We start from the raw sequence: 21,880 nt of genomic DNA, 5'->3' as shown, positions 1-21,880 counted from the left end.
AAGTTTATCAGGCGGGAAAATTGATTCATTTCAATACGGTTCTTGATCAATATGGATCTTGCGAGTATCAAGTAACAATCCTCTTTGACTTTAATGTACAATGATTTATGACCAATGATGTTACATATCTTTTTATGTTCTTACAAACCAGCATGCTTGTGATGGGCATGGACACAGAGTGGGAGAGAGGCAGGAGAGGGACCTGATACATTTGAAACCAGTTAAGAATAGGGAATGTTATTTTAATCAGTGGTTTTCACCTGGGGTCAGTTTTGTAACTGGCAATATCTAGAAACAATTTTGAACATCACAGCTCTGGAATCTATTGGATAAAAGTCAGATATGTTACTAGGCATCATATAATACCAGCAGGCCAGAACTTCACAACAAAAATATTCCCTGGCCCCAAATGTCAGTAATTCGTACACCAGAACCATGTGCTTAATGTCTTCTTGTTGACTTCATGTGTAAAAACTTCCCAGACCAAATCACTACACAGGCAGGCTCTTACTACCACACATCCCCCCTGCACCCCCACCAATTCCATGCATGCTTCTGTCCATAAAAGTCCTGTGCTCCTTGACTCCTTGTAATGTTCCCACATCCTCTTTCATGGGTGAAACACATCCTGTCTGTCATGATAAGATGTTAAGTCCTATGTAGCACCCAGGTCTTCTCATTAATAGAATGTCTCAAAAGAAATTCTTTCCATACTTCTAACAAATACCTTTTTTTCTGTAACAACCCAATTAGAATAAAATGATACCTTTATTTGACAAGTATCTATCTTCTCCACTTGCATATAAATTCCATGAGGACAAGAACAAAAGCATTAATCATCATAAATTCATAACACTGTGAATAGCATTTAAAATGTATCAATATATTTTAAAGCATGAATATTAACTGTGTGAAAGGATTTTTTAAAAGATGCTAAGTAGATTCCAAACAATGTCATTTGGAGGTGGGACCTGCATTTGTCAAAAGCCATGAGAAGAAAAATTTCAAAGCAGTGATTAAAAATTTCAAACCAATGAAGGCAAAACAAGGCTGAGAAGGAATGAGCAGATAGTAAGAGATGGTGAATAGAGGTTACATCTTCAGAGCTGGGGATGCAACTCAGTTGGTAGACTGCTTGCTTACAAAGCGTGGCAAAACCTCAAGTGACTGTGGTGCTACCCAACTCTGCACATAGATCTCACGAGTTAGAGGCAAGAGGATCAGAAGTTCTAAGCCAAATTATGCTATATGTTCCATTCCCCAGAGTGAAACTTTTGGGAGTTGGTGGAGTCTTTAGAAGGTAGGAGCCTGCTGGGAGGTGTCCAGGACTACTGTGGGACTCTCTCTCTCTCTCTCTCTCTCTCTCTCTCTCTCTCTCTCTCTCTCTCTCTCTCTCTCTCTCACACACACACACACACACACACACACACACTCACACACACACACACGCACACACACACACACACACACACACACACACACTTCCTGGTAAGGAGAAGATCTGTTTTCTGTTTTTCTCTACCACATTTTCCTATGACATGTGAGCTGCCTTGCCCAAGGGAACAGGACAAACCTATCATATACTGAAACCTCTAAAACTATGAGGAGAAAGAAATTTCTTTCTTATGAGTAGACTATCATAGGTATTTGGAATCATAGTGAAAAGCTGACTAATACAAGCATATTGACTGGTATGTTCTTAGAAGATTTTCAACAGAAGAGAAATGAATATTGTCAAAAGACAGGTGGGGGTGATGACAATAACCAAACACAGACTCTGAGATGCCTAGGGAAGGAGCAGGACTGTTAATGAAGAAAGTGGAGGTGCTTCGAGGGGCAAGAGCTTAGAGGAACTAGGGAGAAGACCCAGGTCCACATTGAAGTAGGAGTGGGAGGAAACTTAGTTGTCTGAATACTTTATTGCTTCTGTGCTGAATAACTAAAGCTACTGGAAATTTTATTTTAAATAGAAATTGATATCTGTAGGTCTGTGTTTGTTATTTTTCCTCATTTTAGCAATGAAGGTAATATAACTCTCTTCCTGTGAATCATTCTCATGGCAGAATGCTTTCAGACAAATCAATCTTTTATGTCCTTGTAATTCCCCACATTTAAGAATTTATGCTGGAGAGGATGTGGTGAAAGGGGGACACTCCTCCATTGCTGGTGGGAGTGCCAACTGGTTCAGCCACTTTGGAAATCAGTATGGAGATTCCTCAGAAAAATGGGAATAAATCTACCACAAGACCCAGCAACTCCACTCTTAGGCATATATCCAAAAGATGCCCATTCAGACAACAAAGATGTCTGTTCCACTATGTTCATAGCAGCTTTATTTGTAATAGCCAGAACTTGGAAGCAACCTAGATGTCCCTCAACCGAAGAGTGGATAGAGAAAATGTGGTACAATTACACAATGGAGTACTATTCAGCAGAAAAAAACAATGGAATCATGAGATTCGCAGGCAAATGGATGACACTAGAAGAAACCATCCTGAGTGAGGTAACCCAGTCACAAAAAGAGAAACATGGCATGTACTCTCTCATATATGGATTTTAGACATAGATCTGGGGAGTGCCAGCCTACAATCCTATGGCCAGAGAGTCTGGGAAACAGAAACTTCATTTAGTGGCTGATCGAAGAAGAGGCAGACTCCCTTGGTTAAGTACTGAGCTGAACTCAAGAAAGCAGTAACAGAGAGGGAGGACTGATGATCAAAGGGATTAAGACTGGGCTGGTTTAACCCCCAGAAACAGCTGACCAGACAAAGGTTAACTCTTGAATCCCAGGCATCAGCCTGGGAATCCAGCATGGGACTGATCAAAATCCCCTGAATCTGGGTGTCAGTGAGGAGGCCTAGGGAATCTATTGAGCCTTGGGCAGCAGATCAGTACCCATCCCAAGTTTACACACGGACTTTGGACTCCCATAGAACAATGTGAGGTGCACTCTCACCCTGAACTCTTGGGGAAGGGTCTAGGCCCTGCCCTATATGAAATGACAGACTATGGACACCCCCATGGAGGGCCTCACCCTCCCTGGGGGAATGAGGGGATAACGGGGGGGGGGGGGGCGCGTTGGGGGGAGGGCACGGGAGGAGGGGAGGGAAAGGGAGAGGGACCTGGAACTGACTTGTGAAGCAACCTTGTTTCTTATCTAAATTTAAACTGGAAAAAACAAAAACTAAAAAAAAAATTCCTTGAAGGGTGGTTTTCATTGGTTATATGGATAAGCATCTCTTTAAAAAATCAAGAAACTCTGCTTATATTCATGACACAAGCTAGATAAGAGAGGGGAAGGCAGAAGGAGAGTGAGTTCAAGTCTAGTGTCAGCTACATAGTGAGTTCAATGCAAGCATGAACTTCAGCCAAAGACAGCAGGACTTTTTCTGTCAGAGTTTACTGGGACCTCTTTGGGATTCTGAACACAGAGGGATGAACACAATTGAGTAAACACTTGACAGAATCACTGAAAAGGCCAAAGCAGCAAGCTGCAAATGAGTCCCCATGAATGACTCTAGCACTTTTCAAAGGCAAGAAAGACCACAGAGACCCAACACACCAAGTTAGTTAAGGGCAAAAGAAGTTAAGATGATAATAGGAATGGCCTCTAAGGGTCATGATGAACTCTTACCCAATGTTCCAGCTGTTCAGTATCTCACAGAACTGGAGAAACAATACAATGTAGGAAGCTGGTCTACTTCACACCTTTGCCCTCCAAGTTTCCCTCATATCTATCAGCTTAATACGCAGCCAGAATATCAGCCCCATGACATTCTGGCACATGTAGTTTAGATGCCCAGATGTTTTGTTTCAGGAAGTCTTACAGAGAGTGTATGGGGATGGATGCAAAGACTTAACCACATTCAACAGCACAAATACACATTTTACTTCAATAACTTTTCTTCAATCTACTGGACCACTTGCTGGCTTGCTCTGTGGACTCATTGCTCCTTTTTCAGTTCATATAGCCTCTCCTATTACATGAATCAAAATTAATTTCTGACATTCATTTTGTAACTAAGTCTTAAAAGATTGATTCTTTTTTTTAAATAGCAAAATTGTCTCTTTGAATCCTCCAGGCCCCAGTGTTGTCCTGTAATACACCCTATGTCCAACCCAGGTGAAAATGATTCCTTTGCTCACTAATGTCTTTTCCTTTGGACTTGCTCATTAAACTTCAATGCAATAAAATGAAACAAAACACTGTGAACCAAAAAAGCCCTGGAAATGGAAAACAGATGTAGGATTTTTTTTAATTCTCTTTCAATAACAACTACCTATTGTTCTCATTTTATATAATAGTTTATTTCCCAACCTGTAATAATTTACTTTCTTGTATGCATTTAGTCAATAGCAATTACTACATATACTAAAACATTTTTCAAGAATACAAAATTTTTCAAACTAACATGTAAAAAGAAAAAAAAAGGAATATGACACCGTCTAAGAAATCAGAGATGACTGGGAAAATCTCCTGACGAGCTGGCATTCTCTCTGTACTATTTCAGTTTTTTGTTGTTGTTGGTGGTGTAGTTGTTTTGGGGTTTTTTTTTTTTTGTTTTGTCTTGTTTTGTTTTGTAAGAACTGAATGTTTCCTCAAGATCCTATGAGTAAATACTTGATTTCAGCAACGTGTCTCCATGTCCTTTGCTTTAGAGACATAGGCCATCAGGGACTCATATGCCATACATCTACTGTGCATGTGGAATTTGTGATATGACCTGAAAGGCTGCAAGAACTCAATGCCTGCTCAGGTAACAGGAAAACTAATGTTTTCAGCTAGCAAGCGTTTGTATTTAAGTGGAGACCCATAGCGTCAGGTCAGTCAACAACTAACTAATAATGATCCCACTCCACTTCTGCTGCAATTTACCACTCACGGTTACATGAGACGCTTTTGAAAAAGAGACATTTAACTACAGGTTACCAGGTTGGCCATGAGAAAGTAAACTGTGCCTATTTAATTTAAGTCTCACCACAGGTAAGTACAATTGGAAACAATTTATTGATAAGCTACTTTCAAGGGAAATATTCAAGATATTCTAAGAGCCAGCAAAAATTAAGGGAATACACGGTGAGTAGGCAATGCAGGGGATATGAAAGGGGAATGGACTACAGCTAGTGCAATTCCATTGGTACGCAGGGTGCCAGTGAACTATTCCCTTTAATGTGTGTTATGTGAATTCTTTCTCAACTTTTCCATGGTCTAACAAAAAATGAAATACTAAATTAAAAACAAAATGAAGGCTGGATAGTCAACTGATACAGTGTCCGAGTAGCATATATAGTGACTCCCAAATTCAGCTTCCAGTACAGAAGCAGAAATGAAGGGAGGCTAAAACGAAGGAAGAAAAATTCATCCTGACAAGAGCGCTCTATGAACCTGCTGTGCTGTGCCAGTAACTGCCTGCGTGCATTAGTCTCCCGGCTAAATTCCTAGAGCTGTGTTTCTTCCTGTGGGGCATTCTCCACACCTGCTACACTTTCCAGACTAAGACTCGGGACAGATAAGGACCTACCTAGTCATGGCTGATCTACACTAAGGATCAGCCACTTTTGTTGTTACTGTTGGAGAGAGGGTCAATTTCAACAATAATAAAAATGCTGTGAGCTGGAGAGATTTGGTTTAGTTTCCATTCAAAATAAAAATAGCTCTCATAGATTAAAAACAGGCGTAAACATCTATGGAGTTACCAGCCATAAAAAGCTACCCAGAGGGTAGGGACAGTGTTAAGAATGGATTCTGTGTCTTTTCAGGCTTTCCAGTGGTGATGTCCCTAGAGAGTATGTTGGTGACAAATGTTGGCTCTGTGAACACTGATGCGTCAGGACACAGGGCTTTTTTTTCCTTACATGCATGATGAAAACTATGGTGCAAATCTTAGTTCACCTTGAACATCTCACTTTGAGAAAAGTATATTCTTGTATTTATTTAGATTATAGTCATTAGAGGTTGTCAGCAGAAAATCACAGTTTCTTGACAGATAAGAAATGGCATATGAAGATGCTTTTAAATTTTTTATTCATTTCACATGTTTGTGTGTGTGCCTTTTCATCATATGCATGAAGAAGCCTGTGGAGGTCAGAAAAGAGTATCAGAGTCCCCCAAACTGAGTTACAAACAGCCACATAGATGTAAGAAACTGAACCCAGGTCTTCTGCAAGAGCAGCTAGTGCTCTTAACTGCTGATCCATACCCCCAGTCCCTGTGAGAAGGTTTAAGTGGCTCTGTAGAGAGGACTTCATGCCTTCCAGTCAAAACTCCTCCTCTGTGGCTGACCCAACCTGGATCCACCTGCTGCCAACTCAGGTGCTTCTTCCATTCCCCATAACCTTTCCAAAGAGAATCTGCTGACTTCCCATTTCATGACACCCTCCACTCTGCTCCCTCCATCAATCATGTCAGCATTGTCCTGTCATCATTACAGAAACCAGAACTAATTCTACAGAATACAGAATTTCTAGTTGGGGGAATGAGGGGATAACGGGGGGGGTTGGGGGAGAGCATGGGAGGAGGGAAGGGAAAGGGAGAGGGACCTGGAACTGACTTGTGAAGCAACCTTGTTTCTTATCTAAATTTAAACTGGAAAATAAAATTTAAAAAAAGCTTCTGTTTAAGAGCCGCTTTACATATGGAGTGGTTTTTGTTTTCCCCTGTTTGGACTTTTATTTAGTTTTTTTATTGGGTGAGTATGGAACAAAGGAGGATATAACTTGTTTCAAATCCAGGGGGGGGGCATGAATGTAAATCTAGACCCCTAAGCTTCCTTTGCCATTCGCAACAACTCAGCAGAGCACTCTTGGCTTCTGAATGGTAGGTTGCACTTACAAAAACAGAATGTACCATGTGAAAGTATTTGTGTGTGCATGTGTGTGTTCATGTGTGCACAAGTGTGGTGTTTCTGTATGCATGAAGAAAAAAACCTTCTGGATGGCTTGTAGACTGATTTGCTTATAGATAATGGATCCGGCTTTGAATTTTATAGACTCATTTTCTCTGGAACATCTGAAAAAAATTTAAAGGGTAAAAATAGATGTTTCTCCTCTTTAAATTACAATATACAAAACTGAAAAACATATTAAATGGAATATAAGGAAGATTTGGAAATTACACCTGTAGAATAAGAATGTATCTTACTTACCGAATATCTTCCTAAAATCGGTATCTCCTTTCTATTTCTATTTGTATAGTTTGGTTGTTTTTTAAACCTCTCTTTTATTGGGAGTTTCTATGTGCCAGACATGATACAAAGAAACACATATGAAGCTCAGTAGCTCTTCTGTGATATAAGAAAAACAATAAGAATGTTACAGTAAAGAAATATGAGGTTGAGGTAGACTAAATATCTTGCCAACAATGTGATATGAATTACAGAATCAAGGGAGAGACAGAGGCAAAGACAAAGACAGAGACAGAGAGACAGACAGAGAGAGAGAAAGAGAGAGGGAAAGAAGAAGAAGAAGAAGAAGAAGAAGAAGAAGAAGAAGAAGAAGAAGAAGAAGAAGAAGAAGAAGAAGAAGAAGAAGAAGAAGAAGAAGAAGAAGAAGAAGCCCCTCAGCACTTGGGAGATAGAGACTGGCAGATCTCTATGAATTTGAAGACAGCCTCAAAGCGAGTTCTAGGGATGTTACACGGAGAAATCCTGTCTTGAAAAACCAAAAAGGATGAAGAAAAGAAGGAGAACGAGGGGCAGGAAGGGAGGCAGGGAAGAAGAAAAACTCCCCAGCAGCAGAAGATAAAGAAATAATGTCCTAGGTTTGAAAACCCGGCAACCCAGAGGCAAGGAGCAGTTACACAGTTTTGGGTTACTCCTTTCCTATCTCATGTTCAATTGTTGAGTAGCAGTTTCCACAGAGATTGAAACATTTATCCTGGAGGGAAGCTTCTTAAGCCAAAAGATAAACTACTCAAAACAGGCTCAGGAAGTCCCTGAAACTGACCAGATTCACTGGGCCTCTTCCCCTCTAAGGGTAAACAATGAAGTTGGCTCTCAGACAAGCCAAGCTGCAAAAAGACCCTCAGACAAGTCCAACTGCCTGCGAGAAGCAGAAACCAGCTCTGTTTCCTGAAAGCGGTCTAGTCTAACTGAACTATTTGGAAAGGACACTCTCCAACATGTTGAACTACCTACAGGCTATGCAGTTTGCTCTAAGTTCACCCATGCTGAGGTGGGCTTTGGTAAATGTAGCTGTCCTGTCAGTCATTTCTGCTTCTGCAAGTAACCTTTTCACTCACATTCCTGTAAGTTACCCCAATGAAACTTAGTGTTCACCAAGTTGGGCTCTAGTGGCATCCATACTTTGGTCTATCATGAGCTTCCTATCTGGGATGAGTAGATATGTGTGTAGTGTCTTCCCAGGAAAAATTCTGCCCTACATCAATCTAGACAGAAGCCAAAACTCAAAGAAGAAAATGGTCAAATTCATAAAAATCCCCCTGGCTCCCTAGCTAAGATGAAGAAAGTAAATTACTCTCCACTGTCTACCTCCCCTCAGATCTTCCATAATAAGACAACAAGTGTCTAAGTACTGCAACAGGTCTGCAGACCCATCCAGTCCCTGCTCTTAGCCACTTGATACCTACTGTCATCTGTTAGTGCCTTTGTCAGTGACAATCATTCTTAGGATATCCACGACCTCACTGAGACTTTAGTAGAGCTACCAAGGTGTGCATGGCATAGCACTGTCTAGGTGACACCTCCCATTCCATAAGATGGCCATCAAAACATGACTAGTGATTATGATGTGTAGCACTTCACCATCCTAAATAGTCCCAACACATCATTTTCAATTCTTACTATGCACTGTGCTGTCGACTAGGAGAGTATGGGAGCTGCCCGCACTCCCTCTTTACAACAGGATTCTACTGTTTTCACAGCAAAGCAGGTGTTCAAAGGGCTCTAAGTTGTTTGAAGCATTTATTTTTCTACGAGACAAGGAAATAGGAGGTTCCCTTGGGGCAGAAAGAGGGAATGTTTCCTCCAAGACAGTGTCAAAAGTTAAAATAGAGAAACTTCCATAGCTCTGTGACACAGACTCAAACCAGAGACCTTTTCAAACCTGGAGGAGGGAGAGAGGAGGAGGGAGGGAGGAAGGAAGGGAGGGAGAGAATGAGTACAGAATTATTCACTCATTGCCTATCAACAGTTAAAAAGAAATGCAAAAATATGAGTTATTCATTTCAATCTGAGTATTGATGATGCTGCAGTCAATAACCCCCTCTAGGTTTATTTATCTAATAAAACTTCCACTATAGTGTTCCCAATTCCTGAAGAAAAGTTTCTCAAAATGTAAGCCTAGAGATAAAATTAAATTCACAAGTCAGGGAACATTTACCTAGGCTAAGAAGTCACAGTGACAGTTCATACACAAACCTCCAAACTGGTCACATACAGTGCTGTTTCTCAGACTAGTATCAGCAGCCACCACTATTACCTACTGCCCTGTGAGAAAGGAGTCCTACCCCAGAGCTGATTAGACACAGAACAGACCCAACGATCCCAGGACAACCAGGCCTTCTAGATGCTTCTGATGGGAAAAGTGGGGAGAGTGTTGATCACAGAGGCTTCCCACAAACTGTTACACCAAATATATAGGAAATGTGACAGTACAAGTTTTATACAAAAGACAACAAAGGTTCAATATGTTTATTGGTCTAATGTCACAGTGGTGACAGGTGAGAGAACACAGAGCCTGGATTCAAGATTTTGTTTTCTTTGTCTTGAAAGCACTTCATATAAATGCATTAGAAACAGCCAACCAGATCAAATTGGCTTGGTTCTAAAAGACAGAATACAACCTAGGAAGACTAGAAAGGGGGATGCTTGGGGTCTACAAATGATACTAAGGAAGTCTGGATGCCTCCTACTGCACAGATCACAGAGAGGAAGACAGCCAGAGTGCCTGCAGGGCACTTCTCTGAAGTGCAGTTAACTCATCCTCTGGGTGCAGTCTGTTTTCTCTTTAAGAAGACTCTAACTCTCCGAAGTGCCTGCCTCTTTTTGCACATGCCTTCCCAGAAACAAACTCATCGCTGTAGTGATGGGAGGATGCTTCCCACCTCTCCCTTTCCTAGGACTGACTAGTGGCTTCTCTATTACTCCCAGGGCATCATTCAATGTCTCTCGTTGATTGGTGTTTTGATGATTTTGGTTTCTTCTATTTAGTATGACCAGTCTATAACAGGGGAGCTTTTACCTGCTTTCTCCATCACCCCAAAATGTAGTTAGATAGGCACTGCTAAATGAGCATGAAATGTTTGTTACATAAATATATACAACAGAAATCACCTGCCTGGTTATCTATAGCCTTCATTATCAATGTCTAATTTCTCACAAACCAGAATTCATGGAGGGTTACTTAACATATAGTTTAAAAACAATGAGTATAAAGAATTCCAGAGGTTATGGCTGAAATTGCCCCCCTCTGAGACTGCTCTCCTCTCTCCTTCTCTCTTCTCTCTTTACCACCCCCTCTTTCTCTGACCCACCATTTTATTAGCTCTTAAGTATGTCTAGATGGGCAAGAACACTTTACTTGTTGGACTGTACTTTCCTTTTGATAAAACAATCCATCTGTGTCTGGATTTATTGTTTAGATTCTATTCCGTTTATAACAGCATCCGGCCCAATTAGACTAGGACAGAATGGAGAAGCATGCCCTTGGTAAAGAGAGAGTGTTTACATCCTTGCCTACATCATTTAATAATTGGCATGTGATTTCAAGGAGGCTGTGGCTCATCCTGCAAGTTCAGTTTGCGCTTCCAACTGGACAAAATATAGGCACAGATGCACTCAGCTAAGTAATTGGATTCACTACCTGGAATATTTAAATTGTTTTCAGACACTGAAAATTGGCTTAAGAAGATTAAAGTAAAATACCCGGGAGGATAACAGGCTGTAATTTACGAGGTGGGAAATCTTCTCAGCGAGAAGACCAGTGCGTTCTCCTATAGCCGCCCCCGATGAGAGACGTATTCATCATCAGGACTGGAATTTCTTTAGATCTTGACAGCTCAGGTTTATTCAGGTGAGTTGTTCTTACCAAACCCTTTGAATGGTACCCAGGAAGCTAAACTGATAGTATAATGTGTATCCCATTCTCGTTTTCAATAAGAATTCTCTAAGTGTCCTGATGGCAAGTAGGGTAGAGGAAAGGGAGAGGTCATGGGAAGTGCTGGGATCTGGAGTGTAGTTGAACAGAGGAGTACCAAGGCTGGACAGGATCTGTCCTATACAGTTAAAGGTGCGAGTAGATCAGAGGGTGAAGTTGGGAGTCTATATCCAAGTGAAAACTTAAGCAAGCTCCTTTCTCAAAACCCAGCCCTCTCTAAAGGCCCGTTTTGCACTCCTCCGCCCCAACAGACCCTCATTGGCTCACTAATCTGCCTCTAGTGTGCCCTCTCCAGCCCTTCCCGATGCCCCTCACTCTGGAGCCAGGCGCTAAAGTTTGGCATCAACGACCACCTGTCGGCTGTACCACTGTGTCTTCTGCCGCGTGGCCAGCATAAAAATGTTCAAGGGTGTGCGGTAATTGCAAGGTTTTGGACCTGGGAGTAGGTATTCCTTCTGGAAAGAGGGCAAAGGAGGTAAGGGAGCTCTTTAGCCAGCCGAGAGGGGTGCGCCTAGTTCTATCCAGCGCTATCCAGCTGGTCCTAACTTCAAGCTCTTTCCAAACTCTCAGGACCCGACACTGGGTAAAACCTGTCTCTCTAGCTCTACTGGCCCCAAAGTCTTAAATCCCTCTGGAGTCACTGGTCAGACCCAGCAAGGATGTCAACTCCAAATCCCCTAGGAGGAGGAGAGCGCGCGCGCGAAGCTGTCACCCTCTGCCACCCAGCCCGGCAGCTGGCAACCTGTGCGCCCTGGGCTGCCCGCGCCCGTTCCAGCGCCCCATTGCATAACGCGCCCCTCGCCCCACCCCCACGCAGCCCGCCCTCGGGTGCCCGGCCCGCGCCCCACCGCGCCGCCCCTCACTTACATCATCCCACTTGACGAATTTGGTGCCCTTCTTGAGGCTGTCGGACACGCACACGGGCTTGAGTTGCAAGGCGTGCACTCCGGGCTGAGCCCCAGCCATCTGGGCTCATCGGGGTTCCGGGCAGCCCGGGCGAGCGCGACGGGGATGGGGCGCGGAGCTCCCCGGGCACCGGCGAGCTCGGCTCTCGGCTCAGCAGGCTCTGGGCTCCGCTGCCCGCCGGCCTCCCGGCCTCTTGGCCTCCGCACCTCTGGCCCGCACTGCTCAGCAAGCGGGACACGCGAGGGCGCAGCAGCCGGCCATACCCCAAGCGGGACGTAGGGTCGAGAGCCCGCGGTGGCTGTGGCGCCTCGGAAGACGCGAAGAAACAGAGCCGGGTAGTGCGAGCCGCCCGCCGCCGGATCCTGTTTGGCCGCCGCCTCGAAGCGCACCATTCAGCACATCCTCTGTGCCCAGAGGGAGCGCGCGAGTGACACGCTCCGGTTCCCTCCTCCCTCCGCTCCTCCCGCCCCTGCTCCGCCACCCTCGCTCGCGGTCCTCCTCCCCCAGCTCCCTGCCCAACTTTGAGCGCTGGGTCAGCTGCGGGAAGCGGGGACGCAGCGGCACCTCCCGGCTCCCGGGCCCCACTGCAGCCGACGCCTGCGCCACGCGCCCTCTGAGCATGCCCCGTGCCGGTGCCAGCACTGATGTTCCCGGGGCTTTTCACCGAGCCTGGGCGCGAGCCTGGGTGGTGCCTTATCAGATCCTAACATATAACAAAAGGAAAGAAGGACGTTGGAGAGAAATGGGGAGACAGCCCTCGGCTTCCCTTCACGCTGGAGCTCTCCAGTCTTTTCGAAGAGAGGGTTATTATTTATGTAGAGGAGAAGCTGTTTAGAGGTTTAGAGCGAGAACTCCATAGAATCCTCGCCCCGCTAGAAAGTTGGCAACGTGCTAGCCTGAATTGCCCGAAAACAATGTTTTGAAAATTAAAAGTTCATCTGCAGGCAAACACAGCTTTTATTCCCCAAGGAAGATGAAAGGTGTGGGGTGCGGGGAGGGATGGGGGTCATGTAAAAACACAGGTGTCTGGATGTCTGTCTTCACTCCCAAGGTTGATAATGTCAAGTGTTTGGGAGGGTGGGGCACAACTGGAACCTTCATCCATCACAGGGGTGGAGGGTGAGGTATAAGGTGATAAACCCATTTTAGAAAGTAATTTTTATAAACATTTACTTGTCACGAAATCTAGAAATTCTGCTTCTAAGTTTTTGCTCAAGAGAACCGAAAACATACTCACACAGACTTGGCCAACAACGTTAAAGGCAACTGACTAGAGAAACAAACTTCAGTGTGTACACATTTTTCCCAAACTAGAATACTAGCCCATGATGAGAAGGGACAGACACTCAAGAACATACCCACCAGTGTACATAGTTGAAGCTTATTGAGACAAGCCAGACAAGAGTGGGCAACAAGAAGCAAAATAGGCAAGGTATCTGTGGTGACAGAAAGTAGATCAGGCAGGTGTCTGTGGCCAGGGGTGGGCAAAGATTGACATAAAAGACAAACAGGGACCTCTTGAGAATGATGGAAACATTCTGTATCTGTGTGTCTACATTTGTCAGACCTCATAGGACAAGACGCATAAAATGAACAAATTTTGTTGTAATACAGATTACCATAAAAGCCAATTTTAGAAAAGAAGAAACAATATGAAGAAGAAGCTCTGATGACATGGTTAGGAAGTCACAGCACTTGTCAGCAAGCCTGATGGCCCAAGTTTTATATTCCCAAATCCACATGGTGGAAGGAGAGAAGTGATGTCCCAAAGTTGCCCTCTGACATACACACCTTTACCATGGTGCACTAGGGTGTGTGTGTGTGTGTGTGTGTGTGTGTGTGTGTGTGTGTGTAAAGAAAAAAAGTAAAGCACCACTGTCAATCTTTTTTCTGAGTGCTTAGTTCCCACCCAGGTCTCTGTGGGCCAAAGCTTTTCAACCCAGTCAAAAGACTACCAAATACACTTGAAAGGATAAGGAAGGTGCATCCCAGTGCTAGATAGCTTGCCTGATATGCAAAGAATCCCAAGTACCACTTAAATATATGTAGACAGACAGACAGACAGATGAAAGATTGATTATGATAGATAAGAAGGATCACCATCGATGTTCTTGGAACTATCTGTTCTTGGAACTATCGTAATTAAGACTCCTAACTCCTGTCATCATTGGAGGCCTTGACTTGTTCTTGGAGCAACTTCACACACATGTGAATGCGCACGTGCGTGCTCACACACACATACACATACACACACACACACACACACACACAATGCATTACAAGACTCTCTTGTTTCATTCTGCTCCTGCATTGCCAAAGTACAACAAGAACCTGATACCCATAGGCCTTCAATGTAGTGGCCTTGACCCGCTAGTTACCTTACAGGAGGCAACACTCTCGTGTTCACATTGCTCTTTATTGTCAAAATCTGCAATAAGTCTCTGCTGTCAGGACCCCAGACTTTCTCAGTTATTCTTAGAACACCCCCTACTGGGTTGTTCTGTTCCAGGCTGGGCTTTTCCTTTCTTGTTTCTCCGTCAATTATTTCATCACCCACTGAAATAATTATTGAGCAGACAGCTTTATTCATTGGAGTGCCTTAGGAAGTCAAGACTGACCTTGACTGTTCCCTAAAATGGGCTCTAGAGGAACCTCAGGCCAACACACTGAACTGAACACTTCTTAGACACTCCATAATGGAATCCTTTCTATCTGTCAGCATCTCTACCCATTCCATCTTAAAAGCAAACCCTAAATTGTTAATCTGGCAACCACATAAGTCAATAAATTATGAAACCAATTACAATCATTGTAGTTTCCTCATTGACTTTCATATGTAACTGGTGAAGAGGATACAGAAGGGAGTCAAATTTAACCAATAAGGTGAAGATTGGGTGCTTCTGGGGGAAATTTCTCATATTTGCGTCACCTCTTCTCTTTCTTCATCTTTCTCTTCTTGCTCTTCCTCTTCCCCTCCCCCTACTTTCTCACCACTGGATAGAAAGATATAGAAAAATGCAAGAAAGGAAAAATATTATTCCTTCCTGGACTCCTTAATCCTCTAAATTGTCTCTAGACTTCCTGATATGTGTCATAATACATATATGTTTATTGGTTAATCTTTAGTGTTACTCTTAGCTGGCCTGCCATATAAAATAGTTAATCCCTTGTAATGATTAGGTATATGTATATATATGTATATATATGTATTATTTTTAAATTTAAATTAGAAATAAGGTTGCTTCACATGTCAATTCCAGGTCCCTCTCCATTTCCCTCCCCTCCTCCTGTGCCCTCCCACCAACCCCCCAATATCCTCTCATTTCCCCAGGGAGGGTGAGGCCCTCCATGGGGTGTCCATAATCTGTCATTTCATCCAGGAAAGGGCTTAGACCCTCCCCCAAGAGTTCAGGGTGAGAGTGCATCTCTCATTGTTGGATGGGAGTCCAAAGTCCATGTGTATACCCAGGATAAATACTGATCTACTACCCAAGGCTCAATAGATTACCTAGGCCTCCTCACTGACACCCACATTCAGGGGGTCTTGATCAGTCCCATGCTAGATTCCCAGGCATCAGTCTGGGATTCAAGAGCTAACCTTTGTCAGGTCAGCTGTTTCTGGGGGTTAAACCAGCCCAGTCTTAATCCCTTTGGTTGTCAGTCCTCCCTCTCTGTCACTAGATTTCTTGAGAAATGATTAGTTTTTATAGTCAGCAAACCTAGAATCACTTGGTCAGACAATCTCCACTGAGGGTAAATTTTTACAGATACTGAAATTTAAGATATACTTGAATTATTTACATCAGGTTCGCCTGTAGGCATGTCTGTAAGAGATTGCCTCCATTGTTAACAGCCCATCATAGGCAGTGCAATTCCCTAGGCTGTGTCCTCACCTGTATGAGTGGGAAAAATGTAGGTACAAGCAAGCAAATAAGCAAGGATTCATTCAACTAATCTCATTCTCAGTTGTGAATGTGATTTGATTAACTACTTGTGTTCTGCCTCAACTTCCCCCAAAATTCTGAACTATGTTTTAGGTCACAGAGCTAGGAACTGATATTGACACCAAGGAAGTCTGATGTTAGCATCTTGACTTACTACACAGATCTGGGTAGTTTTTCTCCGTTTTTAACACACACACACACACACACACACACACACGTGTGCACGCTGTATTATGGCACTGAGGATTGCTACCTAGAAAGGATAGGTGTTTGACTTGAGTAATGTTTCTTAATAACCAGTTATATCAGCAAATATGCTAATATAGTTTTGCTTGAACTAGCCAGACCCTGGAAGCAACCTAGATGTCCTTCAACCAAGGAATGGATAAAGAAATGTAGTACATTTACACAATGGAGTATTACTCAGCTGTTGAAAAGAAATGGCATCATGAAATTTGAAGGCAAATGGATGGAACTAGAAAAAATTATTCTGAGTGAGGTAAGCCAAACCCAGAAAGACAAACATGGTATGTACTCACTCATAAGTGAATATTAGCTTTAAAGTAAAGAATAAACATGCTACAATCCACAAACCCTGAGGGACTAGGTAACAAGAAGATTTCAAGGGGGACACCTAGATCTCCCTGGAAAGGGAAAATAGAAAGAAGAGAGTTCTGAGTGAACTGTTGAAAGATCATTTGGGAGAGGAGGTGTCAGAGAAGGAGAGTGCTGAAAGAGACTACTGGAAAGTGGGGGCATTTCAGGGTCAGGTAAAAACCTGGCCTAAGGGAGCCTCCCAGGAATCTACAAGAATGACCCCAGATAAGACTCTTAGCAATAGTGGATACTGAAAAGTAGCCTGAACTGGCCATCTCCTGTGACCAGGCAAGACTTCAGATGGAGGGTGTGGGAAACCAACCCAGTCACATTACCTTCAGCCTACAATCGGTCCTGCCTATGGGATATGCTGGGATTAGGATGGCCTAGAGATTGAGGTAATAGCCAACCAATGACTGGTCTAGCCTAAAATCCATGCCAGGAGAGTAGGCCCATGTTATAAGATTATTATTTTAAGGTGTGTTACATTTGTTTATACTCTGGAACATTAGTTTAACAATGTAAAGATGTGTTGCTTTGTTTATGCTGCATTTGTTTAACTCTGTGAAACTGTGATCCTTTGCATATCTAAAACACTTGATAATCTAATAAAGAGCTGAATGGTCAATAGCAAGGCAGGAGAGGAAAGGATAGGTGGGGCTGGAAGGCGGAGAGTTTAAATAGAAGGAGAAATGAGAAATCAGAGGAGCAATGATGGAACAAGGAGAGGACACTGGGGCCAGCCACACAACCAGCCATGGAATAAGAGTGAAAACAAGATATACAGAAATAGAGAAATATAAAAGCCTAGAGGCAAAATTAGATAGGTTAATTTAAGTTAAAAAAGAGTTGTCAAGAAACTAGACAAGCTAATGCTGGGCATTTATAAGTAATAATAATCCTCCATGTGTTATTTATTTGCAAGCTGGGTGACAGGCCCCCCCCAAAGAGCCAAAAAGAACAAAAGAATAAAAATCCAACAACTATAAGCCCACCCCTGACACTGCTTGGAGTACCTTACCCCCAGGCTAGATGACACAGAGACCTGGGATAAAACCAAACATAATTAGAGGAAAAAAAGAAAAAGATATCACTGTAATTATACCTAATGATTCTTTGCTATACTCATAGATCGGTGCTTAGTACAATTGTTATCAGAGAGGCTTTTTCATCCAGCAACTGATGGAAATAGATGCAGACCCATAGCCAAACACTAGGCAGAGCTAGGGAAATCAATCCTTCTGAAGAGGAGGAGAAAGGATTGTAGGAGCAAGAGGGGACCAGGACAGCACAAGAAAACTCACAGAATCAACTAACCTGGGCTCATAGAGACTGAACCAACAATCTGGGAGTCCTTGGGACTGATGTGGGCACTCTGCATATATGTTACAGTTGTGTAGCTTGGTCTTCTTGTTGGACTTCTAATGGAAACAGGACTGTCTCCAACTCCTTTACAGGACTTTGGGACACTACTCCTCACACTGGGTCACTTACCCAATCTTAATACATAGGGAGATGCTTAGTGTTATTGCAACTTGATATGCCATGTTTTCTTGATATTCATGGGAGACTGCTTTTTCCTGAATAAAAACAGAGGAGTGGATTGGGGGAGTGGGAACAGAGGACAGTTGTGGGAAAAGGAGGGAGGAGATACTGTGGCTAGAATGTAAAAGGAAGGAAAGAAGGAAAGGAGGAAGAAGAAACAAGCAATATGTAAATAATAATAATGATAAGGGCTAACCATGTTCCTGGTACTTTCTAAAAGGTCTTATACCTTCAATGGTTTAATCCTCATATTAACCCTATAAACTATGTTTCTGTTAATCTCTTTATTTTACACTTGAGGAAAATTACTCAAATAAAGAGGAAATGGTTGCCCCAAAGTTTCAACCCAGTAACTGAGAGAGCCAAAGTCCAAACCTGGGGAGTTTTGCCCCCCAATTTATAGATGTAATCACCACAATAATCTATCTTGAAAGGGTAACTATAATAACCAAATACAACCATGTATGTTAAGTCACTGCTACATACCATTAATCAACAGTAGTTAACATACTTAAAATTATTCCAAAATTATAATTAATTGCCTCTATGTGCCCTAAAATAACTGAGTCTTCAAAATAGTACCCTAATTCTGTGGTCTGTGATTCAGGCAGCTCCATTTTGGCATTGATTCTATAAACTTTAATCAGATTCATTTTCATCTCTAACCTTCTAGAATTGAAAAGCTGTCTTTCCTCATGAATAAATGAGTTCTAATTGCAACTAAGCATCAGGGTTTCTCTGACCTTGTCTTTTCTGAAAGAATGGAGAAATAGGGAGAAAACCACATGGGTCCTGCTTTGTAATGGCCACATCTGAGTCATAATGAAAGTCCCAATTTATGTTGTTCCCACCACCCTCTGTTTACATGTCTCACAGGGATGAATATGATCCTGATCCACACAGCAACTGTGGGAGTCTTCTACTGAAGAAGGTAGAGCTACTGTTAGCCAGAGTCTCTTAATAGCTCTATGGAAGGTCACTCTGATGACTTACTCATTTGTCCAGCTCAGTAAATAAGAAATATATTTATGCTAAGAATTAAATGTCATTATCATCATGGTTATAATTATACTTCATATTAATAGAAGAGATAATCCTTACATATCTTAGATGGTAAATAAGAAAATATGCTCCTGATGCCATTGCTTTTCAAGTTCTGACTTAGTGAGCACTGTTATCCAATGAAATTGGAGATAGACAGAGCCCCAAAGAAGACAACATGAAATTATCACCAGCACATGGAAAGGGTCCATATTTTTCCTTTCCTGCAGACACTTATTTGAACCCTTTCTTTAAAGTAAAATACACTTCTCTAAATTCTATCACACAAAAGATAAAAAATAATATTAGTGATGTTACAAAAGCAACAGTATTTTTTTCTTCTTGAAAAATGACCTTAAGTTTATTTAAACACTGCTTTACCCTTCACTTAAAGCAAAGGCTTTCACTGAAATTGGCTGATTGCCCTAAACACAATTCCAAAAACAGAATTTTGAAGCTCACATCCAAAAACGTTTAAGGAGAGACATTCAGCAGATTCTGGATTTCACAGAAAATATGGATGTTCAGGGAGGAATGCCTCTCGATGGAAGGGAGTGTCCCATCTCTTTCTTTCCCTGCTATCTCCGTCCCATGGATGGAGGGAAATAGGTCCAAAGCACAATATCCATGAGTCAGTTTCTCTTCCAGACATGGATCATCCATATCCATAAAAATAAACAGCACACTTGCTTATTGCTTCAAATGAAACCACCAAGTTTGGTTCTCCAGTGTTAGCAATTTCTATTTTCATACTTTGGGATGGTATGAATGGATTCAATTATTTTCCCAAAAGGTTTGCCTTATTGTTGGTTTGTATTGAATCCTCTTCTAAGTTAAGCTGAAACTAAATTCTACACTTCTGTAAGTTCTTTCCCATCATCTACACAGATTACCATTGCAATTGCTGATATAGTAGCAGCTAAAAGACACAGGAATCATTTACTAGTATTTTTCTAAGATTTCAACAAAGGTCAACATGACCATGCTCAGAATTAGGACTTCTCTCTCTAACACTGCCTTACTCAGCTACAGTTATCTCACCTTAAGAACGAAAAGCAAACTTTGCAAATACTCTTGGTTGTAAAAATTAATTGTGCTACTTAAACCTACAGAATGGTCGGAAGAGTGGCTGATCAAAGAGGTCCTACTGGAAATCTCTACCTACTGTCCAGTACCAATTCTCTTAGTGTCTATAAGTAGTAGGATACCAGTTTAATTGAGAGTCAGTTTGCCTCACTTACCTTCCCACTTATTCCTGTTGACTGGGATGTAGGCTTGATGGAGCATACATTGCTCTTGAAACACCTTGAGGAATTCAACTGGGTCTTCTAATCACTATAGGAGCCTGAATCATTTGAATTTAAATATGAAAATAGAAAGTTTCTGTCACTTTTAAATACACCCAATTTGGAAGGGTTTGTTGTTTCTGTTGCTGTTGTTGTTGGTGGTGAGCCAGAATGAATCCTTGCTGATATATTTATAAGCAAGAAGCACCAGTTATGCTGGTGCTCTGTCCACATGTGGGGATTTCAATGATAATGTTCCACAGGCTCATAAATCTGAATATTTGGTTCTCAGTTGGTGGAACTTTTGGGGAAGGATTAGGTGGGCCTTGTTGGGGAAAGAGTGTCACTGTGGTGGGATTTGAGGTTTTAAAAGACCATTCCCAATGTGCCCTCTGCCTCTTACTTTTAGATGAAGATGTGTGGTCTCGGTTGTTCCTGCCACCATGCGTTTTCAGCTGCGATGAACTCTAATGCTCTGAAACCATAAGCCCAATTAAGTGCTTGCTTTTATAAGTTGCCTTAGTCATGGTGTTTTGCTCCAACAATAGGAAAGTAATTTAGACACTACAAGTTCTCTAATTGCCTTCCAATGCTCTTGTCAGTAGATTGGGGAAAATAACTTTTGGTTTACTGCCAAGTGTTTTGCAGGGTTCTAGTTCTGATAAAAGTACTGATTTTTGAGTCATGCTGCTTTGAAATTTCTTTACCATTTTCCCCAAGATCATGACAGAAGCACTGGTTTTCATAGAGAAGAACTGTACTTAAAACATGTATGAACATGAGTCATGAGGGAGCTAGCATAGTGATGTGTTTTATTTCAAATGAATCCCAATGCTACTGTAGCAGCTACAAAATTACAGTGCATATCACCAGTTATGTCAATCTGCAATGATTTATAGAACTGAGAAGTCTCACTTTTTCTCACTTGAATATCTTTTTTAGATTAATATTGTTATCATGTATGCTAGGAAATTAACAGATAAGGTTTTGGCCAATTTCATTTTTCCCTTAAATTGTTTTCTAGTATCCCTCTGGTTTTAAAGACCAAAATAGATGAATAATTTGTCACTGTTGATCCAGTTATGTGATGTCAATCCTCATCAGAAGAATAATTTTGAACTTGGAGATTTGCAATCTCAAAAAGAGGTGCTAGGCTTAAAGTTTAAATCACTGAACTTTTGAAAGACCATGACCAGAAGCAAGTTGGGAGGAAACAGTTTTTTTTATTTTGCTCAAATTTCTGTGTAACAGTTCATTATCTAGAGCAGTGAGGGCAAGAACTCAAGCAGGGCAGGAACCTGGAGGTAGGAACTCATGCAAAAGCCATGAAGTGGTACTGCTTACTGGCTTGCTCCTTCTGCCTTGCTCAACCTTCTTTCTTATAGAACCCAGAATCACCAGCCCAGGGATGACATCACTCACAATGGACTAATTCACTAATTAAGA

The 21,880-nt window shown here is 42.2% G+C and overlaps 1 protein-coding gene across 2 annotated transcripts in view; it reads right to left on the bottom strand.

Annotated features, from left to right (window-relative positions):
- Positions 1-12,391, bottom strand: part of Plcb1 (phospholipase C beta 1) — a 667,876-nt gene extending 655,485 nt beyond the window's left edge. For both annotated transcript variants that reach the window (XM_040746354.1, XM_040746355.1), the window contains exon 1: positions 11,983-12,391. In XM_040746354.1, coding sequence (XP_040602288.1) covers positions 11,983-12,081 — 99 coding nt within the window. In that variant the 5' untranslated portion in view covers positions 12,082-12,391. The remainder of the gene's footprint in view (positions 1-11,982) is intronic.
- Positions 12,392-21,880: the final 9,489 nt, after the last annotated feature.

The sequence above is a fragment of the Mesocricetus auratus genome, unplaced genomic scaffold (genome assembly GCF_017639785.1).
Source record: "Mesocricetus auratus isolate SY011 unplaced genomic scaffold, BCM_Maur_2.0 Super-Scaffold_100004, whole genome shotgun sequence".
Lineage (NCBI taxonomy): Eukaryota > Metazoa > Chordata > Mammalia > Rodentia > Cricetidae > Mesocricetus > Mesocricetus auratus.
Note: the sequence above shows the minus strand (reverse complement) of the source record. Positions and strands in the feature narration are given on the sequence as shown.